Source organism: Trichosurus vulpecula, chromosome 2, assembly GCF_011100635.1.
Source record: "Trichosurus vulpecula isolate mTriVul1 chromosome 2, mTriVul1.pri, whole genome shotgun sequence".
NCBI classification, from domain to species: Eukaryota; Metazoa; Chordata; class Mammalia; order Diprotodontia; family Phalangeridae; genus Trichosurus; species Trichosurus vulpecula.
In genome coordinates this window covers 213,654,104-213,668,899 of record NC_050574.1, presented here as the reverse complement: position 1 = coordinate 213,668,899, position 14,796 = coordinate 213,654,104, and the positions used below count along the sequence as shown (strand labels likewise).

At 39.1% G+C, this 14,796-nt stretch overlaps 1 protein-coding gene across 1 annotated transcript in view; it reads left to right on the top strand.

The window, feature by feature from the left end:
• Window positions 1–14,796, top strand: part of DPP4 (dipeptidyl peptidase 4) — a 109,871-nt gene that overhangs the window by 44,995 nt on the left and 50,080 nt on the right. Inside the window, exons 10-11 of the mRNA XM_036746045.1 lie at window positions 1,297–1,457; window positions 4,786–4,898. Coding sequence (XP_036601940.1) covers window positions 1,297–1,457; window positions 4,786–4,898 — 274 coding nt within the window. The remainder of the gene's footprint in view (window positions 1–1,296; window positions 1,458–4,785; window positions 4,899–14,796) is intronic.

Genomic DNA, 14,796 nt, shown 5'->3' with positions numbered 1-14,796 from the left:
CACTCTCTATTTACACATTTACGTGTGTGTGTGTGTGTGTGTGTGTGTGTGTGTGTGTTTACTAATACATTTAAGAGGCAAATAGGAAGCACAATGGATAGAGGGTTAGGCCTGGATTCAGGAATATTTCTCTTCCTGAGTCCAAAACTAGACTCAGAGACGGTAATAGCTGTGTGACCCTGGGCAAGTCACTTAACTCTGCCCCAGTTCCTTATCTGTAAAATGAGTTGGAGAAGGAAATGGCAAACCATTCTAGTATCTCTCCCAAGAAAACCTTAGATGGGGTCATGAAGAGTTGGACATAACCAAACAACAAATATATTTTTAAAAAATGTTATTCTCAGAAAAAGGCCATAAAATTTACCATAGTGCAAAAAGGGTCCATGACACAGAAAAGGCTAAGAACCCATTCTCTAAGGGACATTTAATTTCCCAAAGAGGAATTTGTTAATATCAGCAAAATCTCTAACAATTAGGTGGCTCAGTGGATAGAGCACTGAAGTTGGGAGTCAGGAAGACAAATCCACTCTCAAGACACTTACTAGTTCTGGGACTCTAGGCAAATCACATAACCTTCAGTTTCCCCATCTGTAAAATGGGGATAGTAATAGAACTGACCTTCCAAGGGTTGTCATGAGGATCAAATGAGATAATATTTGTAAAATGCCAGATGTTATTATGTATGGGGGAGATTATTTTGGGTTATAGTGCTTTATGATGTGACGTACATTCAGGGGTCATTTCCCCTTCCATCTCTGATAGGAGGCAAATTATGTAGAATAAATATTTAGTGTATGCTTTTTGAATATCTTCTACTGTTTCAGCATCCTGTGGGCGTATGATATTGAGAATCCTGGGAGGAGGGGAGAGGCAAGAATAGGTTGGTGAGAGAGGATGTTTTGACCCAGTGAATTTTGGAAAATTAGATTAGAGGATCCAGACTAGTCTTCTGTACTTGATTCAATTGGTTTTTCCTATCCTTCTAAGTATTAAAATGTAGGGGATTCTAAAATGCAGAGATTGAGGATGGATGATTTACTTTGCAATGGTGACAGAACATATAACAGTGGAATAAAATAGCATTATTCTATTTAGAAATCCAAATTCAGAAAATATAACTTACATTTATTTATGTGTATTACTTTGGTTTTGGAAGCCCAGAAAATGTAAAGTGGTTCATTTAGTTGAACTCTACTATAATTACTTAAGCTAATGAGAACAATATTTGGGATGCCAAAGCCAATTTATCAGATATTTCTTGTAACTGAAGAATTTATATCTTTTTTTTTTTCCCAGAGGAAATCTTTAGTGATTACTCCGCTCTGTGGTGGTCTCCAGACGGCACTTTTCTAGCATATGCCCAATTTAATGATACAAAAGTTCCTATCATGCAATACTCCTTCTATTTTGATGAATCATTTCAGTACCCGAAGACTATTCAGCTTCCATATCCAAAGGTCTGTGTTCTATTCCATATAGTGTTTCGGTAATTTGATTAAAAGAGAATGGTTTCCTTTAATCCATTCCTGCTAATGAAAATATTGTCAGTCTCTCTTCAACAGCTTGCTGTGATTACTCTTGCTGAAGTCAACAGCATCTGGCAATTTTAAAGTATTTTTATTATCCCAGGAAAGAGTGTGATTTAAGGTTTTGTAATTTCTCCAAAAACTTTGAGGAATGACAAGCAGAAAAAGATTGGAAAATGCTTTTGAAAGAGAGATAGGGGAAAATGGAAATGTTTGAATGAGACATCTCTAAAAGCAAAAGGGGAGTAGGTAATGAAGTCAGATGATCTCAAATGAAAAAAGTGGTAGTTGGAGTGGTCAAAATTGAACAATGGGAGTGATGTATATTACTTTGTAAATTGGGTTTATCCTAGGCATGGACCATTTGTCTTTGTAGGAGCTTAGTATATCAAGTTCAGGAGGATGTTCCTACTAGGTCTTTTAGGAAGTTTTTTGTTTTTAAGAATTAGATGCAGGGCAGCTAGGTGTCACAACAGCACCAGCCCTGGAGTCAGGAGGACCTGAGTTCAAATTTGGCCTCAGACACCTAATAGCTCTGTGGCCCTGGGCAAGTCACTTAACCCCATTGCCTCCAAAAAAACATTAGTTGCATACTTTGTGTTTATTTTCAATAAGATTCTTGGGGACCTAAGAGGAACCTTAGAAACTAGTTCATATATACTTTACAGATAAGGAAACAAGCCTAAACAGATGTGATTTGCCCAAGGTTACTCAGGTAATTAGGGGCAGAAATGGGATGCAAAGTTCATTTCTCTATTTAGGACACGTGTGTGCCTCTCAGATACATTGTTCAGACATTAAGCAGACATTTACTAATCACCAACTACATGCAAAGCACTGTGCTAGTTGCTAGGAATACCGAGTCAAAAATGAATTAATTTCTTCCCTGAGGGAGCTTAGCTAAAAGGCAAGGGTGATATGAGGAAGGAACATAGGAGCCGGAAAGATTTGAGTTCAGTACTGGCCCAGGCAAGTGTTTGCCCTTAGCCTCAGTTTCCTCATCTATATAATGTATGTAATAATAACCTTTACTTCAAAAGATTATTGTGAAGATCAAATGAGGGAGTGTATGAAAAATGATCTATCAGTGATAGCCAAGTAAAGTCAACAAACGTTTATTAAGCACTTGCTATGTACCAGGTGCTAATAACACAATTCAATTCAGTAAACGTTTATCAAATGTCTACTAAATAGTAACTGTTTATTTTTTAGCCAGCAACCTTGAGGGTCTTCCCCTCCCAGTTTGATTTTTTTTTTTCTTTGGATTAAAGTTGGCATCCCTTGACTCACTTCTGAAAGAGGCCTATTCATGAAGTGGGGATTACCTCACTCAAAATGAGAACCTAAAAAGACCTTAGCCCAAAAGGGCGAGGGTCTCCCATTGCATTCTGGGCCATCTTCAGTCATCCTGATGAATATCAGGCCACTGAATCTAGATGGCTCTGGAAGAGAAGGTGAGGCTGGTGACCTTGCACAGCCCTCCCTCAACTCAGATCCAAGTCAGCTTCATTCAAGTCATGTCATCATTCCCTGAGGTTATGGTCCTCTTCAAGAACCAGGGACAAACACAACCACCACCACCACCACCAACAATGTGCCCCTAGCTTATATTCTAATGGAGGAAGAAAACACATTAAAAAAAGAAGTTGAAAAGAGGTGAGGGGAGATGAAGATACCCAGTGGGTGAACATCACAAAGAAAGTCCAGGAAAGACAGAAGACAGAAGACATGGCTGGCCTAGGTGTATTTTAAAATGGAGGCTCTTGGGAGTCAGTTACAGGAAGAACTTCTGGCTACAGAGGGTACTTCCAGTATGTGGCTGAGAAAGTCTGGGAGAGTCAGGAGAGTAGCTTTAAATTGCATCTACCTTACAAAATAATATTGCGAAGACTGTTTCTTAAAATCACAGGTAATTTGAGCCCAAGTTCATCCCGTGATGATAAAATCCCTATTTAAATATTAACTCTCATTTCTCCTTGAGGGAGGGGTGGATAAGTAATTATAGGTCATTTTAAAGAGTGAGGGGGCAACAAGTACTGGGAAAGAACTTAGTCTAGGAAGGACAGGAACCCAGCCTTCAAGGAAGATTAGGATTCTGAGAGTCAGAGGTGAGAGGGGAGTGAATGCATTGCAAGGAAAGGAGACTGACAGCCTGGGCCAAGGCACAAAAGACAGGAAATGGAAGGTCAAAATCCATCCAGATTTCTTACTTAGATTTTATTTTAGAATTCTACCACGGTAGCTATGTTTTTCTGATGAGAAGTTGTGACTTTAAATATATTTATGATATTTCAACTACCAAATCATTGACTCTAAGTCAAGTTCATTATAGACAAAAGCTTATTCTCTTCAGAAATTTCCCAGGTGGTTTAGAAAGAGTATTGGTTTTGGCACCGGGGACCAGAGTTCGAATCTTGGCTCAGCCATTTATGACTTGTATGACCTTGGGAAAATCACTTAAACCTCTTTACTCTAGTTTCCTCATGTATAAAATGAGAAGGTTGACCTAGATGACTCCCCCAGTCTCTTCTACCTCAGTCTCTTCTAGCTCTGTGAGTAGGACATCATAGCTGGTTACTAAGTGGCCATCCATAACCTCTGACGTTGGAGGATCACAGCGTATTTGGTCCGTAACTGAAGTCATTTCAACAGTCTACCCCATGCATATATAGGCCGTGTAAGCTGGAGGTGTAGGTGTGGTGGTGGTGGTGGGGAATCTTGACCCAGCTCTTACTCTTACAGACATCAATCAAATCATCCAACTCATAAAAATAAGTGATGAGATGTTCAGTCAGTTGATTAATAAGAATCAATCATAGGATTCAGGCTAAGTGTGAGAAATCCTTGAACTGGAGTCACATTGTACAAGAATCTTATTTGGATGGCTGAGGAAACTCAGCCGTGTGATCCCGTGTTAGGGATCACTTCACCCTTACAAATAACATTTCTTTATGAGTTGTAAAAAAAAGATCATGAAAACCATTTTTTTTTTTAAAAAATAGGACTACCTTTTATCATGAACTGATATGTTCATCTATATGAACATCAAAAGATGCAGGTGAAGGAAAGAGTTGTCCTTCATAAGTGCTTTGACTTGGTCTGCACAGAAGGAAATATGTGATATCTCAACGGATTGTAATTAATTTAGAGACAAAAAACATCAATAATTTCAATATATTTAGTTTATTGGAAAAACTCTGTGTATTCTCAAAGTACCACTTTTATTTATGTATTTTTAAAAATTTTATTTTTCCCCTAGGCAGGAACAACAAATCCAACTGTAAAACTATTTGTCATCGATACAACAGCCGTTAATGAAACTACTAATGCAACATCAGTACAGATTGTAGCTCCTGCTTCTATGTTAATAAGGTAAAGTTGTTGACTCTGAAACTCTAGACTGTTACATCGCTTTAGAGTTTCTTAGCAATCATGTTGAGATTTTTCAGATTATAGGTTTGGCAAGTATATCATGTGTACCAAAAAAAAAAAAGTTTGTGATTCCATAGCCAGGAGATGATTGTAGTCTTCACAGTTGATCATTTGGGAATCTTTATTTTTTTTGGTAAATTTAGCCAGTGTTTTTGTTTGGAAATTCTCATCTGTTCCTGAAACATCCTTCCAGAGAACAGTATCCTTGTGGTTATAATAAAAAAAAATTCAAACCCATAGGGCAACTGCCTGATAGGTGGCAAAGTTTCAGACTTGTAGTCTAAAAGGTGTGAGTTCGAATCCTGACTCAGACTAGCAGTATGACCTTAGGGAAGTAATTTAAATGCTTTCAACTTCAGTATTCTCATCTATAAAATGGAAATAATGGTAGCACCTCTCTAACAGAATTGTTGCCAGAATCACATGATATGGAAATTACTTTGCAAACCAAAGTGTTCTATTGGTGCTAGCAGTCACTATTAGGATGTTAGGGATTATGTAATATCTAGGAAGTTTATTGTACTTTAAAAAGGAGATTGGTGTTAGTAAATAGGTAAGTTCTGACCCCAGCAAGATTAAGGACAGACAACTCAAAAGAGCATTGAATTGGCCGCCATGGCGTGTAGCATATGGACTCAGTGAGGTCTGTAATGTTTCATTTTGAGTTTGTTTTCCCAGAACCTAGTACAGTGTGTTAGATATACTAAGTACAAATTCAATATTGTGTTAAGTTGAACTGAGGACTAACCTATGACCTTTTACACAGCAAAGCTTAGTTCTTATGGAGAGTTTTTTTTATTTTGCTATAGGCTTTTCATTTCATATCTTCCCCTATTTATGTGTCTTTTTTCATAAATCGAATGTGTCACAGCTACCCTACAAATTGTACTTTGGTTATTGATTCCACAAGTTGATGAGGCATGTCAGGATTTGCCACTTAGTTGGGGAAACCCAGTGAAATAATTAAAACCAAACATTTGTCCCAACATACTTAGTTTGGCCAAAGACACAGACATTTTCTCACCAGTTTAAAGAATTGTTTTGGTTGATCCTCTTTCTAATTTTTGTCTGTGACTGAGACATAGCCACATACCATTTGATATTTCTTGTGTGCCTATTATAAAAGCCTTCTGGATGAATTCTGATTTATCATCCTGCATTTTTAGGGAGGATTTTTTTTAAGTGTACCAATGTGTTTGCTAGTACACTAAACTGAAGCAAAATTGGACTTGTGTTCTGTTTTGTTTTTTCCCTTCTATTAATGAAACATCAACTTGTCTATTCTTTTACATTCCTTATATCGAGCTAGTGGTAACGATTCTCTGGTGTTAGATTAATTCAAGAAACATTTATTAAGCGCCTTGCATTTGTAAGATGCTAATCTTTCATTTCCTTGTCAGACATATTTCCAAAAGAACTTTTTTTTAATTGAAAATGCCATGGAAACAAATACATTTTTACAAAAAATTATTCCAAGCACATCACTTGATTGTGCTAACATCAAGTGAGGATGCCATATTTTCAAAACCACCCAGCTATATTTTGGTACTGTGACATGCTTTATTTTCTGGGCAGCATTAAAAGAAGGAGTAGTGCTAAGTTAATTCAAGGAATACTTGCCAGTCAGTAAAACACATCAGCTAAGCACTCTTTGGTATGTTACCCAGCAAATTCCCCTGAAATATTTCAGAAAAAGAGCATTACATTAACTTTCTCTCCAATCCAACCAATCCAGTACTATGTTCAGTTACCTCCAGTTTATTTTCTTTATTTCCTTCCTTCCTTCCCATTGAGTCTCCTTACTTTACCCAGGCTGGAAGTGTGGAGGCCTCTAATAGATTTAATCCTAATATGATTGACACAGGAGCTTTGGCCTTCTCTGTTTCTGAGTTTGGCTGGTTCACCCCTCCTTAGGTACCAAATTTAGTGCAGACACCAAATTGGCATAGCTTTATTGTGGCTCAGAACTCCTGAGCTCAATTAATTCACCAGCTTTATCCTTCCCAGTAGCAGGGATTACAAGTGTGTGCCACAGTGCCTTGCCTCTTTCTGGTTTCTTGAGTAATATAGCTTAACACAGGTGAAGTATTACATAGCGTTAGTATTTTTTCCCTTAATTTGCCTTCCCATGCAGAAAGGCTTAAACTGCTATTTGAAATAAAACAGTGAATGACCTGTAGTATGCAAGAATCACTACTTATTCTACATTTTTTAATAAAATTGAGTAGATATGTTCTTTTATTCCTTTGTACTGAATTCCTATAGCTCCTAAACTGAAAACAGTGAATAAGTTAAAATCCTGCAATAATCACAAAAAGTTTGGAGTTAAAAAAGGAGCTTGATCCTTTTTGGTCCACAGAATACCTGGAGAAGAATATTTTTTTTGTGAGGCAGTCAGGGTTAAGTGACTTGTCAAGGGTCACAGAACTAGTAAAGAGAAGAATATTCTTTAAAACTTACCCAGCAAGTGGTCAATTCAGCCTTTGCATAAAGATCTCTAGTGTAGGGGAACCTACTTCTTCAGGCCATCTATCCCATTTTTCTGTAGCTCTTCTTATTACATTTTTTCCTTATATCAGGACTAAATTTTCCTCTTACATGATTTCTAGTTCTAGTTCTTTCCCTACCATCTCTCCTTTCTGCAATTCATTTTGGCAGCACAACTGCCAAAATAATCTTCCTAAAGGCCACATCTCTTGTCAGCTCTGCATCGGGCCTTCTACCCCATGCCCCTCCTCCAGTGACTATTGTTTCTGGGATGAAATACGAACTCTTCTATTTTGCATTTAAAACTTTTCATAGTCTGTCCATTTTGTGCTTCTCCAATTTTCTTACATATTACTCTCTGCCTAATATTCTATGATCTAGCTATAATTACTGTTCTGCATGCATGTAGCACCATTTCCCACCTCTGTGCTTTTGTATTGGCTGTCCTATATGCCTGGAATTCACTCTCTCCTCGCCTCAGCCTCTTGGCTGGATTCCTTCAAGACTGAGGTCAAGTGCCAACTTTTATATGAAGTCTTTTTTGAGCTCCTATTACTATCATGTATTCTTTGTGTGTGTGTGTATGTGTGTGTGTGTGTGTGTGTGTGTGTGTGTGCGCGCGCGTGCGCGAGCACGTGCATTTAGTTTCCTCTGTTATGATGGAAGCTCCTTGAGGGCAGGGGCTGTTTTACTTTTTTTCATTGTATCTCCAGCTCTTAGTGTATTCCTGGCACCTGTAAGCTCTTAATAAATATATAATTTATAATTTGGTAATTTCTCCCAGTTTTAAGTCATCATCAGCTTTGATAAGCAATTTTATCTGAGTCATTGATAAAAACATCAAACAGCCTAGGGACAAGTAGTCTTCTCTTGACCCACCATATCCTATGCTTTGGCTTACCCATTTAACCAATTCCAGATCCATCCACTTAAAATGTTATCTACTCCACATCTCTCACACTTTTTTTATCCCCACAAGAATTTCCGTCATATTGGCCCTCCGTGATCACTGCTTCTTTTTCTAGGTGTTTATCAGCTGTCTCCATAATGATATGTTCTAGGGCTTTACCTGAATCAAAGTCAAACTTACTGACCTATAGTTTTAGACTTCCTTCTTTTCCTTTTCTTGAAAAGGCAGAAATTTGTCCCCTAATCCTTTGATTCCTCTCTCATTCTCCACAGCCTTTTAAAGATCACTGATACTTATTCACCAATTGTATTCACTAGCTCTTTCAGTACCTGAGTACTGAATTATTATTAACTGATAATGCCCAGGGGGAATCTCAGAAGAGGAGGAGGGGGATTAGTAGTAGTAGTAGTAGTAGTAGTAGGTGCTGGTGGTGGTGGTAGTGGTGGTGGTGGTGGTGGTGGTGGTGGTAAGTTGTGTTTGACTCTACATGACCACATGGACTTTGTCCATGGGATTTTCTTGTCAAAGATACTGGAGTGGTTTGACATTTCCTTCTCCATTGCATCCCATTTTTACAGATGAGGAACTGAGGCAAATAAGGGTTAAGTAACATGTCTAGGGTCACACAGCTAGTAAGTGTCTGAGGCCAAGTTTGAACTCAGATCTTCCTGACTCCTGGCCCTGTGCTGTATCCTTCACCACCTAGCTCCCCTCAAAAGAGTGCACTGGATTAATATGTGTAAGTGGAATGTTCTAAAATCCAGTATATGGGGAGATGTAGGCTAGATAATAGTATAATCAGAAGAACTTTCTGAATGGTCAGGCCAAAGATTAGGCTCTAATGATTTAATACAAACTTGGAAAGAAGTTTCCAGTGTTTTGAATGGGAGAGCTTGGGCAGTAAGCATGCCTTTGTATAGAACAGTGACTAGCTACCTGTGATACATAGAATGAAGATGACAAATTGAAATGATGTCGAGTGGCACGTCTTACTCATCTTAGGCTCAGCTGTGAAGTTGAGTCAGGTGTTAGAACTGCTAGGCAAAATGTGGAAGAGAAGGTGCAGAGGCCCCAGGGATATTCAGTGATGCTTCTTGTCCATTATGTAAGGATCAAAGACTACATGTAGTTAGCACCTCTTTACCCTTCCAGCCAATACTCCTAACTCACATTTGCGTATTACTCTAAGGTGTTCAGAGTCTGCTTCTTTCTTTTGAGGTAAATGATACAAATATTCCTACTCCCTTTTTAAGAGAAAGAAATTGATACTTCAAGAGGTAAAGTGACTTGCTCCTATTTATATAGTCAGTAAGTGTTTGGAGCATTATTCAAACCTGGATCCCTTTTGGTAAGGCTAAAACTCTTATCTCATCACTATTTATTAATTTTTAAGGTGGTATTTTCTTCGGTGTTCTTTTGGACCTCCTTTTCCATTTGGCTAATTCTGCCTTTCAAGGCATTCTTCCCCTTATTGGCTTTTTGGAGCTCTTTTGCCATTTGGGTTAGTCTGTTTTTTAAGGTGTCATTTTTTGGGTCTCCTTTAGCAAGTCATTGACTTGTTTTTCATGTTTTTCTTACATCTCTCTCATTTCTCTTCCCAATTTTTCTTCTACTTCTCTAACTTGCTTTTCCAAATCCTTTTTGAGCTCTTCCTTGGCCTGAGACCAATTTGTATTTTTCTTGGAGGCTTTTGATGTAGGCTCTTTGACTTTGTTGACTTCTTCATGTCTGTATGTTTTAATCTTCTTTGTCACCAAAAAGGGAATCTAGAGTTTGAGTTTGAGTCTGAGTTCGTTTTCACGGCCTGTTCATGTTCCTAGACAACTACTTGACCCTTGAGCTTTTTGTCAGGGTATATGACTGCTTGTAGAGTAGAGAGTGCTTTGTTCCAAGCTTTAGGGTCCAAGTGCTGCTGTTTTCAGAATTACTTCTACTCCACTATCACCACAGGCTCTGTCACAGCAGCACTCCTCCTCCCCCAAGAATCGTCAGCCAGGAGTGCATTCCAGATCCAAGCAGGGCGCAGCAAGAGAACCTGCGCACAAAAGTGCACGCATGCTCTGATCTGCTGCTAGATTCCTCCCACAGTGTGAGCCACGGACTCGGGAAGCAGCTGACGCTGGAGTTCTGGAAGCAGCCTCAGGAGCTTCCTGCTGCTGCCACTGCCACCACTGCACCACCTCCTCCACCCCCAGTGGAGGTCAGTCAGACCACTCTCACCTTGATCCCTCAGTTTCCCACTAACCTGCTGTTTGACGTTTGTGGGTTGAGAAGTCTGGTAACTGCCACAGCTCAATGATTCGTGCCTCTAAGGCCTGTTCTGGCTGGCTGACTCGTGGTCTGGTCTGTCCTGGCTTGGCCCACGCTGGCCTGCGCTCTGCTACCAGCACCGTGTGACAGACCCTTCCAGGCTCTCCTGAGATCTGTTTCCCTCTGCTATTTAGTAGGTTCTGCAGCTCTAGAGTTTATTCAGAGCCATTTTTTTTACAGGTGTTTGGAGGGGTTTGGGGGAGAGCTTAAGCAAGTCCCTGCTTTCCAGCCGCCATCTTGGCTCCTCCCCGAAAGGCATGGTTATTCAGAGATGGACAGTGTCCCTCAATTTCCACGGATTACTTACCGAATCAGTCAACTGATAATTTGTTGCTTCTTGTTTGCGTCTTATTTCTTTATAAGTTAATAGAGTTATAACTCATTTTAGGAAAACCTAGGATGCAAAAAACAGATTTAAATAAAAGATAATTTGGAAAATTTATAAAAATAATTGATGTGAAAGATATATGGTAGGAATAACTTTTTGGCTTATCAAAGGTTTCAATCATAGCATACATAGAAACACAAGCAGCTTTTGTGCATTAAATGTGACTTGCATAGGAAAAATGCTAGACATTTGAAGGGCAAATCTGTTGTATAAAGTGAAGTATAGCCTATGTTGCAACAGCAGCAAAGCAAAGTTGGTTGTTAGGGAGAAAAAGAGAATAGTGGCTCCCAAGACCGCTGCCTGGAATGCGTTTTCCCATCAGTCTGCCTTTCACATTTCCTTCTCTTCCTTTAAGACTCAGCTCAGGAACCACATTCTCTGTGAAGCATTCTCTGATTTGATGTGATCCTCCTCTTTCCTCAGTGCTCCTCCTTCTTCCTAGAGTTGTCTCTCCTTAAATTTTCCTAGAGCACTTTGTCTCACTCTCTAGCTTGTATTATATACTTATCTACATATACTGTATACTTGTCTCCCTAGTAGAATATAAACATGTTAAAGTCATTGACTGTGGCATTTAGTATCTTTATATCTCTCATCTTTCATGGTATCTTGCAAATCAAAAGTGCTTAGTAAATGTTTATTGAGTAGAATTGAATTTGTTGACCTTATGGAAAGGTGTACTATATAGTCATTTGCTTGATCAGAGTCCAGAGTCCAAGGGATCTGTTTCAGCCAGTCTTTAATATTTTAAAGCTATCCTAGGCTCATGTGTATATGAGAGTCAACGTTCACCACAGATGGGGCAAATATTGATGCTTTCATTTATTTCCACCCTTTTTCTATCTGAGTTTCACTCTTCTCTTTTTCTAATCTTTTTTTTTTTTTTAGTGTGAAAATATGTTTCAGTAAGGGACTGCTTATAGCACTATTTGTTGGGTATATTTGCTCCCAGAATTGAATTGAAGTATTTCAGTAATACATACAATTGGACGTTTTTGTGTCTTTATTATGACCAGCGGTACCTTACGACAGCTTAGGCTCTTATTATGCTGGCTAATGGATAAATTACATGCACCTGTTCTGCTTCCCCTTATATTGAACTTGAAGTATGCAGACCTAACATTTATTGTTATATCATTAAGTCCATGTGTGTAGAGCTTATTTTTTACTCTGGAGAACTACAAAGAAAGTAGAAGGCCTGAAGTTCATTGGACTTTATTCAGAATAAAAATAGACTGGAAAGCCTCCTGGAGCACTTGATTGAACTATTTGACTTTGAACTCATATATTTGTGTTTTAGAAGGGGGAGATCTTAATTTTTTACTATCAGTTTTTGATCAAAAGATATGAGCCTTTGGTTAAAAAGCTACCTTATGGCACGCTTCTTTAATACTTAATTCCAGAGATTTCTGGCAACTCCTTGATCCACAAAAACTCATTACCTTGTGGTCAGCTTTGTAGTGATGAGCCTCTGCAGATAGAGATAAGACTGATTCTTGGACAAAAGATGCAGAATCTGTTGTCAAGACTGTATTTTCCAAGACTTGCCTGAGCTTGAACTCCACTGGTGGAACTATTGAGAACCCAGACTGAAGTATTGAAACAGGACTTTAGTGCAGAAGATGACACAAAGAGCCTCTTCACCACCATTTCTCCCCCATCTCTCCTTGTGCTTTAGGAAACAGATGGATGGATGGATAGATGGATAGATGGATATGGGTTAACTTTGTCCACATAGAGTGCAGCCATGCTGCAGAAGATTATTTGCCTCAAGCTTAAGTTTTATGACAGTTGATTTTAGGTTGTTGCTTTTTTCATTTAAAAAAATATTTATGAGGCACACGTGTAAAAGGCATTGTGCAGGACAATGTAATTCTCTCAAGATGATTATAAACTAGTCAGTAGAGATTTGATTCAAAAGATAGCTTCTAAGCCTCTGTTATGTAAAAGCTGTTTGGCTATATATTGGGGAAAGAAAGACAGTAATCAAAGAATCCATGCCTTCAAGGAGATTACAGTTGTTTCACAGATAACACATGAGCATGCTGGAGTTTTCGGACTCCAGCTTGTAACAGGTTCCCTCTTGATCTGCTCAGACAAGAAGGAGAAGAAGACAGCTTCAGATGGGTTAATAATCTTAGTTTATTCTAATCTAGTCCTCTCAGAGGGGTTGCTGATAATGAGAGCACCAGCTCCTACAGCATTTCCTAATCACCCTTCTTGAAGAGGCCGACAAGAAGGGGGAGTGACTACCCCTATGTCTCGATGGGGTCAGTCAAGACAAGCACAGCTCATGCAGTCCCCTAAATCCCCTTAAGCCTCATTGGGGGCTGGTTGAGGCACACATAGCATATGCACACCGTAGGCCTACACAACTTTTGGCTTGTGGACCTAAACAAAGATGGCGGTGATTGTCAAAGAGGAAATGGACTGGAAAGATGTTGTAGAGCTTGAATTGAGAAAACTTTTCAATTGATTGAATATATAAGGTGAGAGAGTCAAGGATGATTTCAGGTTTGTAAACATGGTTGGCCAGAAGTATGCTGGTATCCTTAATAAAAATAGGGAAATTTAGAAGAGGATAAAATTTAGGGTGACAGGTAATGAGTTCTATTTTGGACCAGCTGGGTTTGGGATATACCTAAGGCACATACTGTGGAATGTGAGACTGGAGTTCAGGAGAGAAAATATCATTGGAGGTATAGATTTGGGAGTCGTCTTTGTAGTGGTGATCATTGAAACCCATTGGAGCTGGTGATGTCACTAAAGGAAAATAATATTGAGAAACAAGAAGAGAGGGTCTGGGACAGAGGGTTGTGGGGGGACAGCCATGCTTGGGAGGAGTGTGGTTGACAGTGTCTATAGCTATACAAGGGTCAAAGAGAATGAAGACTAAGAAAAGCTAATTATATTTAGCAGATAAGAAATCTGATCTGGGCACAAGTGTCTACAATACAAGGCAATATGTTTAAGTGTTTTATTGGCAGTACAAGATAAGCCCACCTCAAATAAAATAATGAATGTGAAGTCATAAAGCATTAGATAAATGTCAGTTCTGTCTATCTGCAGAAATCCTGTCTAGCTTAGGTAGCTTGGAGGCCTGGTATTAGCAGGGACTAAGGACACCATCGACTCAGTTAAATGACTTACTTTAAGGTAACACAGGGAGGAGGCAATAAGAGGTGAGATTTGAGCTTGGGAAATCTGACTCCAGAACCAATGCTCATTTCACTGTTGCAGGCAGTTTTCTCCACAGCTGTTAGCTTGAAGAATTACTTCCTACCTTAAAGCTCTCATTACATATTTTTGTATCTCTCCCATTGTAGCAACAATTTAGCTAGCAGCAGTTGTGGCTGGGTAAAACCAACAACAACCAGCACACAGAAGGCCACTAACACAGGTTCTTTTGATCTGCTTTACTAAGGAAAGCAACCTTAAGGGTTTAACAATCTCACTTTAATCACATGTACATATATAACTCAGTTCAGGAGGAAAAACCAGCAACCTGAACTTCAGAGCAAATACAAATTACAAACATACACAATATGAACAGACAAAATCACAAATTCATAGTTACCAGAGAACCAATGGGTCTGGGTTAGCAAAGCAGGGAGGCATATACAATGGCTTGCCCAGAGTCCCACACTACTCTTCCAGTGACTGAGAACCCCCAAACAAAATGTGTGGGTTTCTTCAAGGTGGGGTAGGCGGGGGGGTGGGGGGTGGGGGTGGGGGACTCTTAT